This window comes from Talpa occidentalis, unplaced genomic scaffold, assembly GCF_014898055.3.
Source record: "Talpa occidentalis isolate TD23 unplaced genomic scaffold, MPIMG_talOcc4v2.1 talOcc4.8, whole genome shotgun sequence".
NCBI classification, from domain to species: domain Eukaryota; kingdom Metazoa; phylum Chordata; class Mammalia; order Eulipotyphla; family Talpidae; genus Talpa; species Talpa occidentalis.
Genome location: NW_023605194.1, coordinates 72717971 through 72738649, shown reverse-complemented (window position 1 = coordinate 72738649; position 20679 = coordinate 72717971). Strand labels below are relative to the sequence as shown.

At 53.8% G+C, this 20679-nt stretch overlaps 1 protein-coding gene across 2 annotated transcripts in view; it reads left to right on the top strand.

The window, feature by feature from the left end:
- The window catches only part of RASSF5 (Ras association domain family member 5), a 62305-nt gene that overhangs the window by 30298 nt on the left and 11328 nt on the right, over positions 1-20679 (top strand). The window contains exon 1 of one of the 2 annotated variants that reach the window (XM_037496147.2): positions 6470-6595. The exons of the other annotated variant lie outside the window; for it this stretch is intronic. Within the exon in view, the coding sequence (XP_037352044.1) occupies positions 6476-6595 (120 nt within the window). The 5' untranslated portion in view covers positions 6470-6475. Of the gene's footprint in view, positions 1-6469; positions 6596-20679 lie in introns of those variants that run through there. 2 annotated transcript variants of the gene reach the window in all.

Genomic DNA, 20679 nt, shown 5'->3' with positions numbered 1-20679 from the left:
CCTTTTTCCTATCTGTTCTTTGTTCCCTTTTTTTCTTTTGGATTAATTGAATATATTTTATGACTCCATTTGATCTCATTTGTTGCCAACTCATCTGCATGTGCCAAAGGAAGGACCCTGTTCCCCTGCCCCCTCTCCCTCTGCTACATCTGGTGCAGAGCTCCAGCCCTGCACAGATTTCCCTCCACACTTGAGAAGTCAGACACTGGCCAAAGATGCCAGTGATTCAACTCTGCTGGTCGCTGCCTCTCCTAGGAGCTGTCCCAAGACTTACCTATGGGCCCAGTTCTGCTAGGGCCCAAACTGGGCCCATAGTAGCTCTTTAATCAGGCCAAACTGGGAGGCCCCCACCACGGAAGTACTGAAGAGCCTGGCTGGAGTGCTGGCCAGTACTTATTTCTCTAGAAATCCTTAAGCACTGGGGGCATTTCTTTGTGCTCCTCATAGCCCCTCCCCAAGTCCTACCCTAGAAACAGTGGGTGCCTGATGTGACCTCCTGCTGGCCAGGCCACCTGCGGCCCTGCTGCCTGTGTGTGGCAGTGCAAGAGTTGTCAAGTCTCACACAGTGACCACACTGACCTGGCTACTTAGCACTAGCCGTGAGGGATGGTGCTGTTGATTGCAGCTCTCTGGCCTCCCCAGTGGGGGACAGTTAGGAGGAGGCTCCCTGTGGCCAGCTCAGGCCCTGCATGAGCTCTCCAGAAGCTACTTGAACTGCTTTCAAAGTGTCTAAGCATCAGGGGCTTATTAGAGAGGCTAGCCTGGCTGACTAGCAAGAGAATTGTGGCAGAACTAAGCCATCCCGAGAAAGTGAGTCTCCTGTGCATCTAAATGGCGTGCGGCCACTCACCTCTTACAACAGGAAGTGGAGGGGGGCTGCTGAGCTCTTTGCTGAACACATCCTGTGTGGTGCTATAAAACCCTCACTTGGCATTCTCAAGATTCAACCACGAGTGGCCTCCGGGAAAGGCTGCTCCTGAGAGGTGCAGGGATTGAGGTCATCACTGGGAGGAGAGAGGCAGAGGACTCTGATCAGCAGGAGACCCATAGCAGGTTGAGGCGACTTCTAGAATGTGAATCAAATTTTGTGCAGTTGTAATGACTTGATTATGGCTACAGATGGTATGGACTCCTGCTGGCACATGTTGTGAGCCCCTTGAAGGACCACCCAGAGTCTGGAAAATTGTGTAGGCCCTGGGAAGTCCTTGGGAGTCCAATTATCGCAAAGGGAAATTGTCAGACACAGGGCTGTTGTGAATATGAAATCTGACCTACCATTTGTAGAAGGAAACAAACTAAGGGGGTGGGGTGGGTGTAGCCCAGCTGGTGCGTCCTCACCTGTGCATTTGCAAATGCAGGACACAGGGAGAGAAACAGTAACAGGTTTTACTTACATAGGGAGTAAGGAAAGGGAGAGAGAGACAGAGAGAATTTCCAGGCCAGGGTTGGACAGTGCAGTCTGTCCTACCCCAGGTAGTGTCCGGGTGCAGGGACCTGGCCTCAGCAGGAACAGGCTACAGCTGCTGAGCCTGAGGGCAAGCGGGACAGAGTCACATCAGGAGGCAAGCTCAGACAGTCCACCAAAGCCCAGACAGGACACACTGTGAATAGGAATGGGGCCTGCTGGCTTTTTAAGTCCCGTGGCGGCTCCCTCCCCACCTCCAGTCCCCAGCTCCCAGTAGCACCCATGGTGGCGGTGGCGACTGGAGCATGGGTTACCGGGGCTTTCCAGTCCCAGTGCACACCGCTTCCCCAGTCTTGCACACACCTGGCAAGGTGCAGGTGTGGGGTATGTGTCGGGGCTGAGGCCTGAGTGGCTGGCAGCTGGCAGCAGTAGCCAGAAGTCCCAGTGTGGAGGGACAGTGGCCGTGACCCCACCCGAGTGGCCAGAGCCCATTCCTCCAACGGGAGCAGGAGCCGCCCGAGCAAGACGGGGCTGACCTGCTCGGTAAGCAAGCAGGAGCTGGCTGCGAGAGGCTGCCAAAGATGCTGGCCAGAGTGCACTCATTAGGGGCTAGTGGAGAGGGCCCCCTCTCCCCACAAACAGGAGACCTGTGACAGGGAAGAGACTCAGTGACCAGCCACTCCGGGTCATCTGGGCAGCTGTGCTCCTCCCCACCTCCTGGAAGCCCCTCAGGGCACCAGGGTGTGGCCCAGATCAGGCCCAGATGGGGCACTGCACTCCTGGTCATGTGCCCGGCAGCCGCAGGACAAAGCAAAGTGACCACTGCTGGCGAGTGGGCCAAAGTGTACTGGATAGCCAGGTGCGGGGCACCCCAGCACCCCAGCTCCATGTCCTTTGGGGACTAGCCAGAGGCTGCCACTCTCATGCTTGCTCTGAGACCTTGGCAGATTGACCACTCTAAGCCTCAGTTTACTTATGTGGAAAATACCTTCTTGCAGGGTGATGAGGATTGAGTGAGATAAGGAAAGATGTGCCTCTAACCACTTCTCATCTCATTTCCTTTCGCTGACTGTGCTCTGTGAGAGCTCCTGTCTGGTGCTCCCTTGGAGAAGATGCTCAGTAAAGATTTGTTACATTAACAAAAGCCTAGCAACAACAGCTTGACATGCAGTAATTATTCAATAATTATAATTATTCAATAATTATTAGTATCGAGACTGGAAAACCCCAAAGAGCTAAAGGGCACAGGCCGGCTGAGAGAGCAGCTTCTGACTCACGGGCAGGACTGCAGCTTCGGACGGCATGGCTGTCATGAGAGCAAGCCTGGGCGCTTCAGGAACCTGGGTTCTGGTGTCCCACCAGCTGGTTGATTCGGTCCCACCTTTAACTAGCGAGTTGCTCCACCTGCCTGAACCTCCTTTTCCTCTGTAAAATAGAGAGAGTCACTCTCGCTCTGTGGTAGAGATGGAACGACACTATGCACATCCAGTTCTTACACAGTGCCCGCACTTGCTGGCCAATAATGAATTCCAAATATGTTTTAAGGTGGGGTGGCACCTCACCCCAGTTTTCAGCCTTGAATGTGCTGGTATGTTGTAATGTTCCTGAGCTGGTCTCCTCTACAGAACAGATGAGGAGCCCAAGGTCCAAAGTTGCTCAAGGTGCGCTATCAGCTGGCTTAGAGCTGAGCTCCAGGCTTACACCACAGCTTTTCTGGGACACTCAGAACCAAAGGTGGATCTTTCATGGGGCTCTGGCCACATGTCGGGGTCACACTTTAGAAAGGAAGAAAAATAATGTCCTTTGCTGTCTGATAGTTTGAGACAGGAACGTTATCTCTTCTCCATTTCATTCGCCACTTCAGAGGTGCTTTCTGCACCCGGCGCCATGCCATGGATTTAAAGCTCCAGATGTTGGCTGGGTAGTCGGACTCCTCCTTCTGGGGACAGAGCAGGAACAACTAGTCCCCATCCTTTGTGTGTTCAACGCCACAGGCTTAAAGGGCAAGGGGCTGGCTCCTTAGCCACTTCCCCACCAGGTTACACTGCTGTTGACTGTTCGTGGGGAAGAGGCTCAGCCAGGGTCATCAGACACTGAGGGGAATCCAGGCTTCCACTCTTTGGGACCCTGGAGCTTCAGTCTGGATTTTTCCTCCCAGAAGCCAGCCAACTTGTTTTGCAAGTGATCTCAGCAGAGTTCTCGTTCCAGGGCCCTTGCCAGCATAGTCTTGCTGACTTTTGACAAGTGGCTTCCTTCGGAGCCTTCCTGTATTGACAGGCGGAGTGGAGTGGGCAACAGCTGCTAACTAGGAGCTAAAAGGCTTTGAGAGTAAAGAGCTGTGATGGAACATGTTACTTCATCAGTTTCCTCATCTGTAAAATGGGGCCCCTCAAAGCGATACAGCAACCAAAGTGAAGTAAAGAGTGTGGCACAAGGACTTCAAAAAGCCTTATTCAGATGTCAAGTTCTCATATTTTCATGGCCTGGAGCGGCATCTAGAACACAGTGCTGCTCAGAATTTTCCCTAACTGGGCCTGGCACCCAATGTGTGGCTCACAAGAGACTGATGCCAACTCTTGGGGTACTTTGGCTTAGTGCTTGCAAAAGTGTTATTAACTTTCTGAAATTGTGCATTTTGAACGGGCTGTGCTGGTCCCTGCATGAGCTCAAGGATACTGTGGCCACAGAGACTCTGGAGCCTGTGTATCAGGTTTCCTAAGTATCAGATTCCCACTGTGCAAGGAGGAGGTGCATTTTATAAAGAAAAGTGTTTCTTTGCTGGCTGCACAAAGCACTAGGGTATAAAGACCATGTGAGGACCCTCTTGGCCATACTTATCATTCTGGCACTGGTGAGGCAATGTCAGCTTGCTGTGCCTGCAATGTTGTCTCTGGGGAACCCCTCCCCCCAAAAAAACCCAAGCATCTAAAATACCCTTTTGGAGAAAAGATTACTCTAGGCCAAGCCAGAGTCCACTTTCAACCCATTAGTGTGGGCTCTTTCCTAGCAGTCACCCCATATCTCACCAAGCACCCGCCTCCTGCTGTCAACCTCCACTTAGCTCCTTGCTAAGGGAGACAGCTACCAGAATTGACCATTCTCCTGAGCCCAGGCGGCCAGCCTGCCGGTGCTGCTGCCAGCTGTCTTGTGTTTGTGCCTGCAGACTTCTGGGAGAAAGGCGGTGGGAGGATGAAGCCAAACTGAGCTGCAGTTTGAAATCCTCCTCAGCCTGATGTATTTGGCTAAGGCAGAGGAGGGAGAGGTTCCTCATCAAAGTAACCAGACCTTAAAATGGAGTCAGCAGCTGTCTGGGGGCCGGGTCTTACCATCCTCAGGCCTGCGCTTCCACAGGATGGCAGGAAAGCTGCTGGACTTGGCAAGAAGGCTGCCCACCCCTCTCAGCCACTCCCCTGGGTGCTCTGAGAGTCCATGGTCAGACTCCACGAGCAGACTCCACGAGCATGATACCCTCATCACTGCCAGGTTTTGAAGCCTTTGCTTTCTTTTCCTGCAACTCTGCACCCTCGTATATATGTATATATGTATATATGTATACATGTATATACATTTAGAGGGTACCAGGTTGCTCCCCAGAGCAGCCCCATATGCTGAGAGGCTGCACATCACAGGGGCTGCAAGTGAAAGCCTGAATTCACGCAGACCTGGAACTAGTGTGACTCGAAGCTCAGTTTCCTCACCCCTAAAATGGAAATAACTATCTCTATCTCAAGGCTGTTGGAAAAATTAAATGATACACAGCATGCAAATCAGCTGGCACATGCAGTAGTTGTTCAAGGCACTGCCCCAACCCCTTTGAAGTATTCAGCCCTAGTCAGGGAAGGTGTTCCTTCACCCTGTCTGATGAGGAAATTTATTTATTTATTTTTAAAGATTTATTTATTTATGCATACAAGAACGGGGGTACAGGACAGAGTGGTGGGGGATGAGAGGATTCACCAGAGACAGAGTGGGGAGCAGAACAGGTGGATCTACTGAGATACACTGCTGAGAGGAGCAGCGGTTGAGACAGGAGAGGTCTGCTGCGCCATGTGGGTAGCTCCTTGGCCGGAGATAGAACTCCTGCTCTAGTAGCTGCAGTTTGCTTCATAGTGCTGACACTTAACCCCTTGTGCCACCATGGAAGCCCCCGATGAGTAAATTTAGAGGAGCTGCCTTTGGTGGGAATGGCAGGATCCGGTAAAAGATTCTGGCCAAGACTAGCAGGCATAGGCACACGTGACCGGGCGGTGTCTGCAGGGGGTGGAAGGGCGAGCTCCAGCCCACTCTCCAGGTTGCTCTAACTTTGCATATATTTGCATGAGTTCCTGGGGTCCCAGCAGTTTCTTCGGGCATTTCCAAGTTAAAATATTGCCGCTTCCCCACGATGGACAGCGATTGATTTTCTTCCCCAGTTACTTCCCTAACCACCAGATGGGCCTGACTCCCTCACCAGGAATGGGGCGAACGAAGGGCGCCTAGTTCCCAAGAGCCTGAGCCCCACGGAGGCTAGGAAGGAGCGGGACAGGGAATGTCCCGGCTCGGGTCCCCTGGGGCTATTCCTTCCCGACGCGCCCCAATCCGACCTGCGTGTCCCAGATCCCTTGCTCCCGGGGTCCCGGGGCGCCCAGAGGGTGCGAGGCACAGTCCTGGGGGAGGGGCACCCCCAGCCGGGCCGGGCTTTGAGGAACCTTGCAGAGGAAGTGGCTTCGGAGCGCGCCGCGGCGAGGGCAGGAAAGGCGCGGGAGGGGCGCGGGATGGCGCCGGCCGCCGGGCGGAGGCAGGCGGAGGCCGCGGGCGGCTGAGACCGCAGCTGCCGGCGGAGCTGGGCGGGAGGCGCGGCGGGCGCCGGGGCCCCGCGCTCGCCGGAACAGGTGACCCCGCGCCCGGGCCGGGGCGCTTGGGAACAGGCAGCGGGCGCCGGCTCTGCCCCGCCGGTGGCCGACTAGCTCGCCCGGGGCTCGGAGCACCCGGCGCAGCGCAGCCAGAGGAGGGTCCCCCCCACCCGCCTCGGCGGCGCCCGGAGCCCGCCTCCTGCTGCGCGCTCGCCACCTCCTGCGGGGCTCGGGCTCGATGACTGTGGACGGCAGCATGAGCAGCGGCTACTGCAGCCTGGAGGAGGAGCTGGAGGACTGCTTCTTCACCGCCAAGACCACCTTCTTCAGGAACGTGCAGGGCAAACATGCGTCCAAGGTAAACCCGGTGGTCCCCTCTGGGGGTCCCTCCGCGGGGACTGTAACCCGTGGACCCCGCGAACAGCAGAAGCCACGTGTCACTGGAGGGAGTGGGCAGTGACCTGGACCCGCATGAACGTGTGGCTTGGGCAGAGCAAGGGGGAGCATCTGGAGCTCTCGGGGTCTGGCAGTCACGATGCCCTTTTTAATGCTCTTTTCACCATTTCCTGTTCCTTTTCAAAATGGCCCTGTGGGGCCTGGGAACAGTGCGTGCTGGCTCGCAGTGGCTGCTTGCTCACCTGGACCAAGGAGGGTGGCAGAGTTTCAATTTCCCCCCTAAATCCCAGCTTTGACGTTCTAGTTGGGAAGTGGATGATACCCAGCACCAGAGCACGCTAGACATTCAAAAGTTGAGACTTCCCCATTGTGAGTAACCAGAAAATATCTTGTAACAGTCCCACAATTTTGCAGAAGTCCAGGGTGTTTTGAGAAGCAAACATACTTTGTTGTGCTAGGACTGCGTTAACTTCCTGGGTGGGTGGGGGTAACCTCGAGGGGCTTGCCTGTGTTCCCTGACAGGTCAGCCTTAGAAGTCAGGGCTTCAGGTCTACTTCAGAACCTCAGGCCTTCCGCAGAGCTTGGTGGGGGAGGGAGCTCTGCCTATTTGTAATTTAGATGAGAATGCTCCAAACCCTGTCCTTGGAGAGGTTATCTGTTTGTAGACAGAAGCAGGTTGTTAAATTTCACAGGTGGTGTGGTAGGCACTTGGTAAATCCAGCAGCCTTACACTATCGAGAACTAACCAAAAACTTCCCCACACCTGACTGTGGAACCTTCTTTATTAATAATTCATCTTGCATGGGTTCTGACATCAAGCAAATATGCTAGACCTTTCTATTGTGAGCGGGAACCCAAGAAGCAAGGGAGAGCTTCTGCTTTTAGTGTTTGAAGGAATCAATGGAAACAGGCCTCTCGACCCAGCACCTGCTCTCTGGGGCATCCCCTTGTGAGACTGGAGGGCTGGAGCCAGGGGTCGGTAGGGCTCACAGCCTAGCTGCAGAGGGGAGGTATCCCGCTCTTTTGCTTCGTTAGTGGACTCCCCCCAAAACTGACCCCCCCACACAGGCACCCATCTCTCTGGGCTCTTTACACTAGTGGCTCCCAGCCCTAGCTGCGCTGGAGTCCCCTGGGAGCTTCAGCAATGCCTGGTCCCCTCAGCCAGGGTCCTCAAGGGTGTCGGGTTTAATTGGCCTAGTGAGCCACTGGGCATCAGGTTTTGAAAGCTCCCCGGGTGGTTCTCTATGTGGCTGAGGGAGAGCCATTGCTCTAGAAAGCCTCGTGCTGCTTGGGAAGGAAATGTAACAGGGTGGTCCACCATAGATATGGTGGAATAAAAATTAAAAGGGGGGATTGTAACAGGGTGGTCCCCAGGAAAGGGGGAGGTTCCCTGCCCCACCCAAGGGAGGGTGGAGCTGAGCAGGAAGAGAAGAAGCTGCAAGAAGAGACTGAGGAAGGAAGGAAGCAGGATGGAGCCAGGAGACCTGGAGGAGGCGCATGGAGCCTAGAGACACGTAAAGAAACTGCGCTTGTCTTTTGGTCGTGGACTGGGTGACACAGATGTGGGTGAGACCCGTGGGGAGGTGACAATGGCAGCTTTTATCTTGATGTTGATTTTGCTCTTTTCCTTCCGGGCTTGTCCGGTTGTTTGTGACCCTTTGCTGTGGGTCCCCACTGGAAGATGCTTTAGACTTGTAGCAGGCTTTGGGGCCTTGTTCTGGGCCGATCCCATATGGATGGACTTTTACCCACGAGGGGATGGGTAACTTTGGGTGCTTCATTTAGAAACTAGACTCTTTGCCTTACCTGTATTGTTTCCTAGTTTAATTAAAGTTCCTTCCCATTAAAGTCTCCTATGTTTTGTGTTGATGCGGCGGATGGCAGAACCCATTTAGAATAGGCAGGTTTGCAGGGTTTTTGGGCTCCCCTCTCCCTGTCCTATAACAGAAATGGTTCCTGTTTTTTAAGCCAAGTTCACTGTGGTGGTGTCCCGGAGGGTGCAGAAGGTGGGCTTTCTGTGTGGTTAGGTGAAGAAGGCAGCATTGCAAAGCTGCCTTTCTTTTACTTGTTGAATGAAAAGGGTAGTTATTTCTGATATTTCTTAGGAGAAATAGAAATATTCTATAAGAAAATATGTTGGGGTAGGATAGGAGGTGTTCCTTGGCCCAAACAGCCTCTTTCTTATCCAAACCCCAGTGTCCCTCTTGAAGACACACCTCTGGTTTGACATCTACAAAAACTCTTACATTGTCTTTTTACTCCACTGAGTATAATGAGGACTTTGCTCTTTGCCCAGCCTCTAAGCACTCAAGAGCTGCTCCAGCTCCAGCCCTTCTCACAGCTCCCAGAGTGGGATGGGGGCGGGGGGCGGGCAGAGGTGGCAGGGCCACCCCTCCTGTGAGCAAGCACTGGGGTGTCCTTGGCTGCAGGAGGAGCAGGCCATGAAGGGGTACAGCCGACCTGGGACCCGGGACACTTCATCCAGATGTCGCTCTCACACCCTAAGTGCTTTTCCACCTTTCACATATTTGGCTTTCTTCAACCTGGGAGTCACTTTTGGAAAGGGATTTTAAAGAGATCTGTGTTGTATCCGACCCCGTTCTGACCCCAACAATGCTTTTTCCTGCCCAAAGAGAGATCACATCTGAGTTCCTGAGAGAATTTCTTTCCTATCTCCAGGGAAAGGTGCTTATGTGTTCCCCAGTCACTGAGAGACCGAGGCCCCCATTCGGGAAAGGCCCAGACAGGTCCTATCAACAGCCTGTGTCTGCCTCTCAGCTGGCGTGGACCTGGCTGAACGGTGCTGCGGGAGCCCTGCTGTACAGGGCGCCACCCCTGGGGTTGTCTCTGGCCAGGCCTCCAAGGTGTCCAAGGCCTCTTTCAGCCCTTGTGGTGGGAAGTGGGATGGGGAGAGAGGCCTCCCCTGTTCTCAGGAGCACTGAGGGTCAGAGAGGCAGAGTCAGGCCCCTGGTTGTCCTCGCCTTTCAGCAAATGGCCATTTCCTGGGTGCTAGGTCTTGCCTGAGAGTGCCAGGAAGGCTGGTGTCGAGTCACAGCAGGCAGTTTCAAGAGGCCGAGGCCACTCTACAGGGACTTTCCCCCTCTACTGAGTGCTATTAATGGTATATCTCTGGCTTGTACGTGTGAAACGGGGCTCCTGATGACGTGATGGACAACCAAACCAGTTTGCTTGGCACGCACACTGAGTGGCCTCAGGAACACTCACCCTGACTCCTGGAGTCTGGTAGGGTGGTGTGGGGTTCCCTGAAGATCACACCACAAGTTTCTGATGGACCCAGGGTGGGAGCCTGCATCGCATGCTTCCTGGCCCAGAGGTCTTACTGCTTTAATCCTGCAGAAAGCAGGACTTGGTGTTTTGTAGAGCTGTTGACAGGCTGTCTGGCCAGCCCTGCAAGCTGCTCCTTTATTCTTGCCTAGAATCTGGTCCTGGCAGTGGCCAGCTTACACTTCGGCCAGGTTCCCAGGTGCCCACAGGTGGTGGCGCTTTGGGGTTTTGCCCTCTGAGCAGGACACATGCACCCCTGGCTCCCTCCACAGGGGTCCAGGCCCACCCAGAATACTGCGTGTGTGCTCAGCGCTCACTTCCTACAGCATGTCAGCTGGAAAGGATCTGGTCTGGCCCTGGCTTTACAGACAGACAAACTGAGGCCCATCGGGCTGGGAGGATCCCACTAGGCCATGGGTCTGGTTGGGTAGAACCAGGACTAACACCTCCCTTAGGCTCTTTGCCTAGTGATCCTCTTGTTTCTCTTCTCATGGTGACCCTTGGACAAAGGGCAGTCCTTGTCCCCACAGGCTCTTCAACAAAATGGAGAGAACCAAACAGCCTCAGTCTGGGAAGGGGTTGAGGAGTCCTCTCCATGCCTCCATTCCCCACGGCACACTAGCCCTACCTTTAACACTAGCAGGAGGTCCCTGTCAGCAGTTCCAGAATTATACAACTTAACAATCTCACCATCTTACAACTTTCATCATTAAGAGTTCCTCTAGATTTTTCCTCAGGTGTGTTTTCTTTGTAGAGTCAACAGAAGGTTGACTCTATGTTTAAAAATTATACTTAAGCACACATGGAACACACCCCTGGCCTTCCACACAGCACCAGGTCTTTCTGCTCTACACCCTGGCCTCTCCACCCCCAGCACCAGGTCTCTCTGGTCTGCACCCCCACCCCCTCTACCGCCAGCACCAGGTCTTCCTGGTCTATATTTACACCAAAATTCAAGCAAGATGCAAAAAGGAAGGGGGTCTCAGAAGCCAGAGTCTGAAGCCACTTCTGATTCCGATCCTGCACTTGTGCTGTTGCCCCTCCCTGGATAAAGTCCTTGTGTCATTCCATGGACATCAGTCAGACCTGACACCCTATGACCAGTCAGGGAGACAAACCCCCATTTCTGCGCCAGCAGCAGGCATGCCAGGCTCAGGCACAGAACCTTCCCCTGACCCTCTTGGCATGAGAGAAAATACTAAAAGTAATTTAGTTCCACATTTGAACACTAAAAATTTTCAGACCCACTGGGCCATTTAATTTTTTTATGTGCTGTCCACACATCTACACAGCCCAAAACCATCCTCGAGACCTTTCACAGCCACTTGTCACCTAGCTGCAGCCGTGGTCTGCAGCCGTGGTCTGCACCTGCTCCGTGACGCCGTTGCCTGGGGCTTCCTCTGCCCCTCCCTGCGGGTTCTTCTCCCCGCCCATGAGCTGGGAGCCCTCGAAAAAAGGACTCGCCTTCCCTTGGTCCAGGGCGACCCCAGTGTTGGCAGCAGGGCAGGTGGTGACTAGGGCTGCTTGAGCAGCTGCTACGTTTTCATTCCTGTGCCCTGTATCGCTGGGCGGGCTGGGTGCTGTAACAGCCCGCGTTTTAAGTCATTGAACACATAGAAGCTTGTTTTCCCCATTAAGTGAAGTTACACTGGTGGGTAAGAGCTCAAGGAGATTTTTGAGGGCCAGGCCCGGACATGGTGGTGCTTCTGGCTGGCACTCAGTGAGTGACATGGCCACGCTGACCTCAGGGAGGCTGGGAAGTGAAGGTCTGCGGTGATTCCAGGTGGGCAGGAGGCCGGTGGCGCGACAGGTGGCCGGCTCTGCCCGGAGCCCCCGCGCCCCCTTCTCTGTGCTTTCTTGGTGAAGGGCTTGTAACCACGGTGGCTCCGACCTCGTGCTCCCTCTAGCTGTCGCTAGCCAGGAGCGTGCTGTTCCTGGGGTGGCGTCTTGTTCCCCCTAACTGCACAGGCTCCCTGGGGGACAGACGCTCCCCCCCCCACCAGCTCTGAGCTTGGACACGTTGGTGCTTCTCAGTGCGTCACACTCACCCTTGGTGTCTATTTTTGAAAATGGAGATTCAGGGGACTTACCCAAGACTTACTGGTACGTTGGACCCTCAAATCTGCTTTCATAACACTCTCCCCAGTGAGCCTCATATATACGGTCTAGGAAGCTTCGGGTAACTGAAGACTTACCTTGATCGCGATGCGAGACAAGCATCTGTCAGATCTCAGAGGCTTCCTAGGCTGGACAAGGAAGCCCAAGCGGGAAAATGCGTTGTCCTTGGCCACACCGCTGGGTAGAGAGGGGACCAGGGCCCCGGGGCCGCTGGGGCCCTGCTCAGGATGGTGCCCATCACCCTCCCCAAAGCAAGCTGAGTCATGCCCAGCTTCTCTTGCATGCACACTGATAACTGAGGCCCGGGCCGTGTCCCTGCAGCCCTCCAGAGCCACTACTTCAGCCCGGCCTTTCAGCAGGAAGGTCCGTGGTGTGAGCCACCCTGGGGATCCTAGGTCCTGGCTACAAGGCCTCTGGAACTGTAGGGACTTCCCTGGGGTGGGGTGAGGAGCAGATCTGGTGTCCCCCAGGCCTCCCAGACGCCTCTCCTCGGATTCCAACCTCCTCCCCCACGCTCCCCCTCTCTTCACAACTTTAAACCATTTATCCTGACTCTGCTGAATGTTGCTCTATAGCAATTGCAGTCACAGTTTGGGGTGCATACAGCACCCATGCCACTGAGCAGCTAGGGAGAAAGGAAGAGGGATCATGTGATGGTGTCAAAGCCTGAGTCCCACTCTCAGTTGTTTTTTTTTTTTTTAAAACTCTTTATTTATTTATGTATGCAAGAGCTGGGGTGCAGACCAGAAGTGTAGGGGGTAAGAGGATTCACCTGAGACAGAGGGGGGAGCAGAACAGGTGGCTCTACTAAAATACACTGCTGAGCAGCGGGGAGACAGGAGAGGTCTGCTGCGCCATGTGGGTCAGCTCTCTGGCTGGGGATCAAACTCTTGCTGCAGTGGTTGCAGAAGGGGTTAAGACGCCGCTCTCAGTTCTTGTCACATCATCAGGTCGGACTCTGAGTCCAGCCCTCAGATTTGAGGGGAGGCCCGGTTCCCCAGGAACCAGCCTGGCTATCCAGCACCCGCACACCCTTCTCTCTTCTACCCTGGCCTCACCAGGCGACACAGGCTCCAGGACCCTCCTGTGTGGAAGATGCAGTCCTGCCTGATGCGGACCTCGGTTTCCCCTCCTGTGTGGGTCAGTGTACCCATGGAAGAGCTGGGGGTACCAGCCTGGCCTGACATATTCCCTGGGCACAAGAGGGCCAGATAAGTTTCCCAAGTGTCAGGAACATTTAGCTTTAGGGCCAGGAGGAAGAAGAGAGCTGCAGCAGCAGGTAATTTCAGGTTTGAATCACTGAGCCTGTGATTTCTGTCCAAGGTGCCGTCCTGCTTCCCCTCCCCCACACCCCTACCGCCTTCTCCATCCCCACCTCACCCTGGCTTGACTTATCACCCCCACCCTGTGTCCTCCCATCCCACACCTCTTCTCCTGGCTGTGGAACAAAATCCTCTGCAGAATATTGGAGGTCTCAGAGACTAAAATTTAATATGTTCAGAACCAAGTCAGAACTTGGCTCATAACTGATTTCTCTCCCTGTGTCTGCCCCACCTTCCTAGTCCCCCACCTTTGCAGCTTTGCAGTCTGCCTCTCTTCCCTTTCACCTGCAGCTCGGCCCCTACAGTGTTACAGTCAGCTCTCTCCTTTTCCTTTCAGGAGCTTGGCTCAGTCACCAATCCTGTACTCAAGAAGGCCACCCAGCAAGCTTCTTCCCCTTCCATGCACCCTGCCTACAGCTAAAGGGCATGTGATCTGCCATCCCCAAGCCTGCAGAGACTCCCCTTTGCTCCCAGAGCAAAGCTCACACCTGGCTTGCTGTTCACGCCACGTTCAGCCCTGCAGCGCCCAGCTTCCAAGCAAGCACTGCCTGTAGCTGGGGGTTGTGGAGGGGTTAAAACTCAGTCTCTGCACTGAAAGAGTGAGCAATCCCCCAGCCACATCCTGCAGCAGACTCTCGTGCTGCCCTTCCGCTCTGTGGAGTACCTGGATGTGGCCCCTGGCAGAGGCAGCAGGATCAAAGGGCTTGGGCGTGAATAGCCTGCGAGGGGCTGCCCGGTGCCAAACTGGTAGAGCTGCAGAAGCCACAGGGAGGGTGGGGGAAGCTAATTCAACCTCTGAGAAGTGGAAGCTCTTGGAGCTGGAGGAGGCTGTTAGGGGCCACTGCAGCCCCCCTCCCCACCCCCACCGTTTCCATGCAGGCCCCCACAGAACCCCATAGGCAGTGGGGAAGGAAGCTGAGCTCCTGACCACCTCCCTCTCTGGCCAATCAGCAGCCCTTCCATGCCCAGGCATGTAAACACAGTGATCCAGCTGCTGGGTCCCTGCCCCGTCACCGTGTGGGAGGTGGCAGGGGTCGGGGGATGGGGGGACAAGGGGGGTCTTTCCCTGGCCGACCACATTGCAGCATTTCTGTTGCTGTCCAGCCAAAGGTTGGCACATTCAATGAAGGGGTGAGCTGCCCACCCCACATTTGTCCAGCCCCAAACACACGCCCCTCCCACTGCACACATGTTTTGGGGAGAGTCATGTTTTAAAAGGCTCCAATCAAATCACCCTTCTGGAGCTCGGTGACCTGCTTGCTGCAGGGAGCTCTTTTTCTCACTCAGCTGGTTTCCTGATGCTGAAATCTAGGCCTTGTCTTTCCTGGTCTAGTCTTGAGAAATCTGGGTTATTGTACTCTGTAAGCACCATTTCATCAGTCTCCTTCGTGAACCCCTCACTATCCTTCCCCTCCCCTGGCTCTCCCCCAGTGGGCTGGTGGGTGGGTGTGAGTGCCTGGCCTGGCACTGAGAGCACGAGGCTGGCTGAGGTGGGGCAGGGCCCCTCCACTGGGGAGGCAGTGGGTGCCTGTGGTCCTGCATCCCTGTGGCTGGGAAGTGCAGGCTGGCGAGGAGACTGTAGCATGTTCAGAGAGCATTTCCCCCGTTGTCGCCTGGCTGCTCCCGTACCAGTGCTCCCCAAACACTGCGTTTTGGTGTTACCTTCTCTCCTACCCCTCACTTAATTAGCTGGACTGTAATTTTCTGGGCCAGGGACCATATCTCGTTCACCACCGTGTCCCTGACACACGGGCGTTGCTTAATGGTGTGGGGTGAAGGATATAGATGTGGAGCGTCTTTCTCAACCATGAGAGCCCAGCGAGGCAACCGGGGCTCCCTGGCAGCCATGCGCTTTCGGGCAAGGTCTGTGAGAGCTGACCTCAGAGCTGCTTTACAGGCGCTCGCTCAGCGTGGAGTCCATGGGCTTCTCTAGTAACACCAAAGAAAAAATTCTGAGTGAGCAGAACATGCAAGGACAACTTTACCAGCACAGAGCAGTCCTCTGCACCCCTGTAATTGCTCAGCTGCTTGCCCTGGAGGGCGAGGACAGGGAGGCGGGGTCCGCAACTTGCTGGCAGGTGCGGTGGCTTCTTCCTGCAGAGGGCCGGAGGGTGTCAGGGCAGAGGGGATCCGTGTGGGGAGGCAGCACAGTGATTTCTTTTGTTGCCTTGCAGCCACAGGGAATGGCAGCCTGAGGGCAAGGACCGTGCCCATCTTTTGCTTTCCCTGCCCAGAGTAATTCTGAGCTAGTGAGATCCTGGCTTGGCAACCCGGAGTCTGAGCATTCTCCATACCTGCACGTGGAGTGGGCCTGACGCTGGGTCTGGGGTCCCAAGCCCAGGTTTGCACTGGGGAGCACACCCAGCCCTCGAGGCCTCCCCTTGTCCCCTGTGAACTGGCCATCCTGTGCGAATAGGTGCTCAGGTGGGCCAGCGTTAGGTTGTGAGGACCCACGGAGGACCGCTAGGCATGGGGTGATGAGGGCTGTTTCAAAAAACCCTCGCTCAAGGCCCAGTGATTCCGTTGGGTTTGACTGGCCCGTGAAGCACGTGGGATTCTACATGAAGCTGACTCTGCTCAAAGCTCTCCCGTGCAGGGCCCACCTATGAGAGTGGGGGGAAGTGGTGGGGGGCGTGGCGAGCTCTCAAGCAAACCAAAGCCTAGCTCCCCCTGGTGGCTTCATGAGCCTGCTTTTTGACCTGCGGAAGAGAAGACCTGGTGCAGTGTTTCCTGGATCTTCCTTTCTCTGCCTCATCCATTTCTCAAGGGGTTTATGAGGTTGAAGGTTGGCCATCGACCCTTGACGGTGGCCAGCCACGACAGGGTGGAGAGAGTGCATCTGAAGTCGGTTGGGGAGTCCCCCTACTTGAATCACCTAATAACTGGTTGCTTTAGAATATGGGTTCATCTCAAGGCTCCTTTCAGATCTAACCTAAGCTTCTTTGCCCTGCATTACCCACCCCTCCGCCGCAGGCATCTGGGAAGCTATAGACCCTCACTTAACTGCAACAGCTCCTGAAAGCTGCTGTCCAGATCATGTCGTGGGTTAAGCTGTTCCTTAGGGCACCAAGCAGCAGGGTGGTCTGGGTCTGGGGAACAGCCCGTTCCTGGGGGTCTTGGCCAACTGGCTTCAAAGTGGGGTCGTCTCCTCACTTGCTCAAATATAGAAAGTAAGGGAAGCCCCCAACACTGTGGGACCAGGTGAAAGGAGCTGGTTACATAGCCTCCAGCTTCCCTGCCCTTGGAATTATTTTTAAATTGTAATAAAACATGCAACAGATGAAATTTACCATTTTAACCATTTTAAAGAATATTGTTCTGTGGCGCCAAATGCATCCAGCCTGTGTGACCATCACTGGCTCCAACTCCAGGACTTTTTCATCTTCCCAGACTGGAACTCTGTTCCTATTAGACAATAACCCCTCATCTCCCCCTCCTTGTAAGCCCTGGCCACCACTGTTCTACTTTCTGTCTTTACGAAGCAACTGTTCTAGAAATCTCATTTAAGTGGAGTCATAAAGTATCTGTCTTTTTGTGACTGGCTTATTTCACTTATTGTAAAATCTTCATCTGTGTTGTCACATAAGCAGGAATTGCCTTCCTTTTTATGGGTTAGTAATATTCCCTATCCCTATATAAGCACATTTTGTTCATTCATCATTCATCATTCATCGAAGGTTGCTTCCACTTTCTGACTGTGAATAATGTTACTGTGAGCATGAGTTGTATAAATAACTGTTTGAATCCTTGTTTTCACTTCTTTGGCTTGTATACCCAGAAGTGGAATGGCTGGATTACAGGATAATTCTATATCTAGTTTGTCAAGAATCTCCACAGTCATCGTACCATTTTCTAGTCCCGTCAACAGTACTTAACAATGCCAGTTTCTCCACATCATCACTTGTTGCTTTCTGTGCTTGTGTTAATAGCTGTCCTAATAGGTGTAACTCATTGCCACATTGTGACTTTGATTTGCATTTCCCTAATGACTGGAGATGCTGAACATATTTCATGTGCTTATCGGCCATATATATGTCTTCTTTGAGGAAATGTTTTTGAACCCTTTATTTGAACCCTTTATTTTTCAATTGGGTTGTTTGGTTTTTTGTTTTTGTAGGACTTCTTTGTATATTCTGGATATTGATCCCTTATCAGAAATTGGGTTTGCAACGGAATCTCCTTTAAATTTGTTCGGAAAGAGCCGAGTTCAGCCCTGGGAGACACTGGAATCTAGGACTGGGTATCGAGTCCCATTCACCCCTCTTACCCTAGGTATCCCACTGCAGCACAAATTCGATCCCCAGCCAGGGAGCTGACCCACATGGCACAGCAGACCTCTCCTACCTCACCCGCTGCTCCCCTCAGCAGTGTATTTCAGTGAGTCTGCCTGTTCTGCTCCCCACTCTGTCTCTGGTGACTCCTTACCCAACTCCCTTGCACCTCTAGCCTACACCCCAGCTCTTGTATGCATAAATAAATAAATCTTTAAAATAAAAAATAAGAGGGACACCACAGCCCAAAGACAAAAGCACTTAGGGACTGAAAGGGATCAATGTTAAAGGCAAGAGGACCCCTGTATCAAGCTCATCCCACCAAGCAAACTTCCCTGTGTCCTTCCAGACAAGTGACTGCTGATGGGAAAACACTCCTGATGGTGGTTAACTGGTGCCATTTACTGGAGTTTGTAATGTACGCCTGTGCTGAGTACTCCAGATGCTGGGCTCATAAATGTATAAGCAAACGTGTGTGTACCACATGAATGTATACGCAAAGCCTTGTTATCTGCATTTCACAGAGAATGACTTTCCCAAGTTCACAGTTGACCGAGGGCAAACCTGAATGGGCCAGACGACATGCAGAGTGGGCTAGCGGTGAAGAGCAAGCAGGGACTCTGGGTGATAACTCCCCTCCTTCAATGAGCTGTTCGGGGGTCCAATGAGATAGTGACTGCAGCCCTTACACAACGCCTGCGTGTTGGGAATTTTACTATGATGAGACCCCGCAGAGCTCCAGCCTTGGTTGCTGTAGTTCCAAGGCCACAAGGTTCTCCCTGCCTCTTGTGTGGGGTCGCTGCTCCCTGCTTCTGACTTACCCAGGAACCCGTGTTCCTGCCTGTAGACCGAGATGACCGTCTGAAAGTGAGGAACACGTGCCCAGGTGCCAGCATGTGCTGGCAGCCCAAGAGCATCTCCTGGCATGACATTTGCTCTGCCTGCCCCGCCCCCCACCCCTCAGGGCTGATCTGTGCTCTGTCCTAGGCTCTGTGCTTGTTTTGGTGTCACACAGTGAGTTGGGGGTGGGGGACCCCCAGGGCTCTCTTGGTTCTTTTCTTTGGTGAGGAAAGAATTCAACTTTCAGGCAAGATTACAGAAAAGCAAGTGATTACTGATAGTAGGAAGGACAGGAAAGGTCTGAGCAGAGAAGGATCCCAAATGGATAGCTGCTGAGGGTGAGAAGTAGGTGCTTATGTGGGTACAGTGGGCAAGGAGTGGGGGTGTGGCTGTTGGGTGTCTCCATGTTGTGTCTCTTGCTGATTGGCTGGGCCCGTGGGGTCTCCTAGGCTAACGATGCCCACTGAGTCTTCCCTGGCTGCCTGGCCTGCCTTCGGAACCAGCTTTGGCCTGTTGCTTTAGCATTGTGCTAATGTGTTGGTGCACATTCCAATTTTAATTGGGCTTGGGGACGTCCTCCTGGATCCACGATTGTTCTCCAGTCAGACTGATAAATGGACCTAGGGCACCTGGGCTTGGGGGCGCTCTCCTGGTTCCTACTGATTGCTCAGATTGAAAATGGGCTCAGGGCTTGGGACACCCTGTTTCTAACTTTCTGTGCCCATTTCCTAACTTCCTCCTTTAGTAGCACCTGTCTCTCAGATAACTGTGGGCACCAAGGGGGAAAGGATGTCCTGAGAATCCCATGCAGGCTTTGTGGACTCCACCCCCACTCCAGACCAAAGCCATCAAGACATTGGGAAAGACAAATCCCGTCACCACCAAAGGGAAGGTTGCTGGGATCTGAGGGTGGAATTAAGCAGCCAGGTTTGGTATAAAAACCAGACACATGGGCCTTGGAGTCTCACTCTTGTTTTTTTTTTTTTAAGATTTATTTATTTATTTATTTATTTATTCATTTATTTATACAAGCACTGGGTACAGTTAGAAGCGCGGGAGGGTGAGAGAATTCACCAGAGCCAGAGCGGGGAGCAGAGCAGGCAGAAGGACCGAAGTACACTGCTGAGGGGAGCAGCGGGCGGCAGGAGAGGTCTGCGCGCCATGTGGGACCCTCGCCCGGCGGCCGGGAAGCAGCCGGGGATCGAACCGGTGCTGCAGGGGCTGCGGGCAGCTTCGCAACCCAGTGCTCAACCGCTGCGCCACCGGGGAGGCCCTCACTCTTGATTTTGCCTCTTGGCTTTAACGACTCGTGGCTCACCGCCAGCTCTGAGTGCCATTTGGGATTCCAGGTCGGCAGAACCGGTAGGACACATTTAAGACTTTATTTCCCATTCTTTTCCCCTGAGTTGTACATTTTTTTATTTCCTCTTCCCTTGTGAATAAATCTTTTATTAACCTTTTGTGTGTGCCTACAGTGAAGTAGTAAGTCCATTTAAGTGCTCGGGTGAGGACCCACAGTCAGGCACCCCGTTTTATATCGGGGCTGCCCTGTAACAGCTTCACACCAGGGCCAAATGCACTGCTGCTGGGAGATTTGCTAAGAGCTGAGAAAGAGGAAATGTGGCAAAGCTTCATGGTAAATGGTTTCCGGGGTAGTTTTTGTTTTGTTTTGTTGAACCTTGTGAGTTTAAGGAGGTAGAACCCTACTGAGCTTGGCTAGTTGGGGTCTTGCTGACGAGCAGAGAAAGCAAGAAACAGAGATGAGAGAAGTGGAGCTGTGGAGCCTAGAGACGGCCTCCCCCACGTAGAGACTAGTTACTGCTCCTTGTCCGCTGTCCGGGGCGCCCACCTGTGTCCTGAGGGCCCCATCCCCACACCCAGTTCTCTGAACAGAAGAGGAAGTAGTGATGAAAGATACCACCCTATTTTATTTGTAAAATCCGAGGACTGCCCGGGGGCCAGAGAGCACTCTGGTCTCACTTCATGATTTCACAGATGAAGAAACTGAGGCCCTCAGGGGAAGTGACTCTGCTGGAGGTCACAGGTCATTCCTGGTCTTGATTTGTTGCCACAAGGAAACTGCAAGGGGCTGAGCCAGAGGGGGACTTCCAGCTGAAGCCTGCAGCCCCCACAGCCCAGACCTTCCCAGCATCACAGTGACTTGCAGGGCCGGCCTTGCCTCACCTGGGTGGGGTCTGTGCTGGACTCTG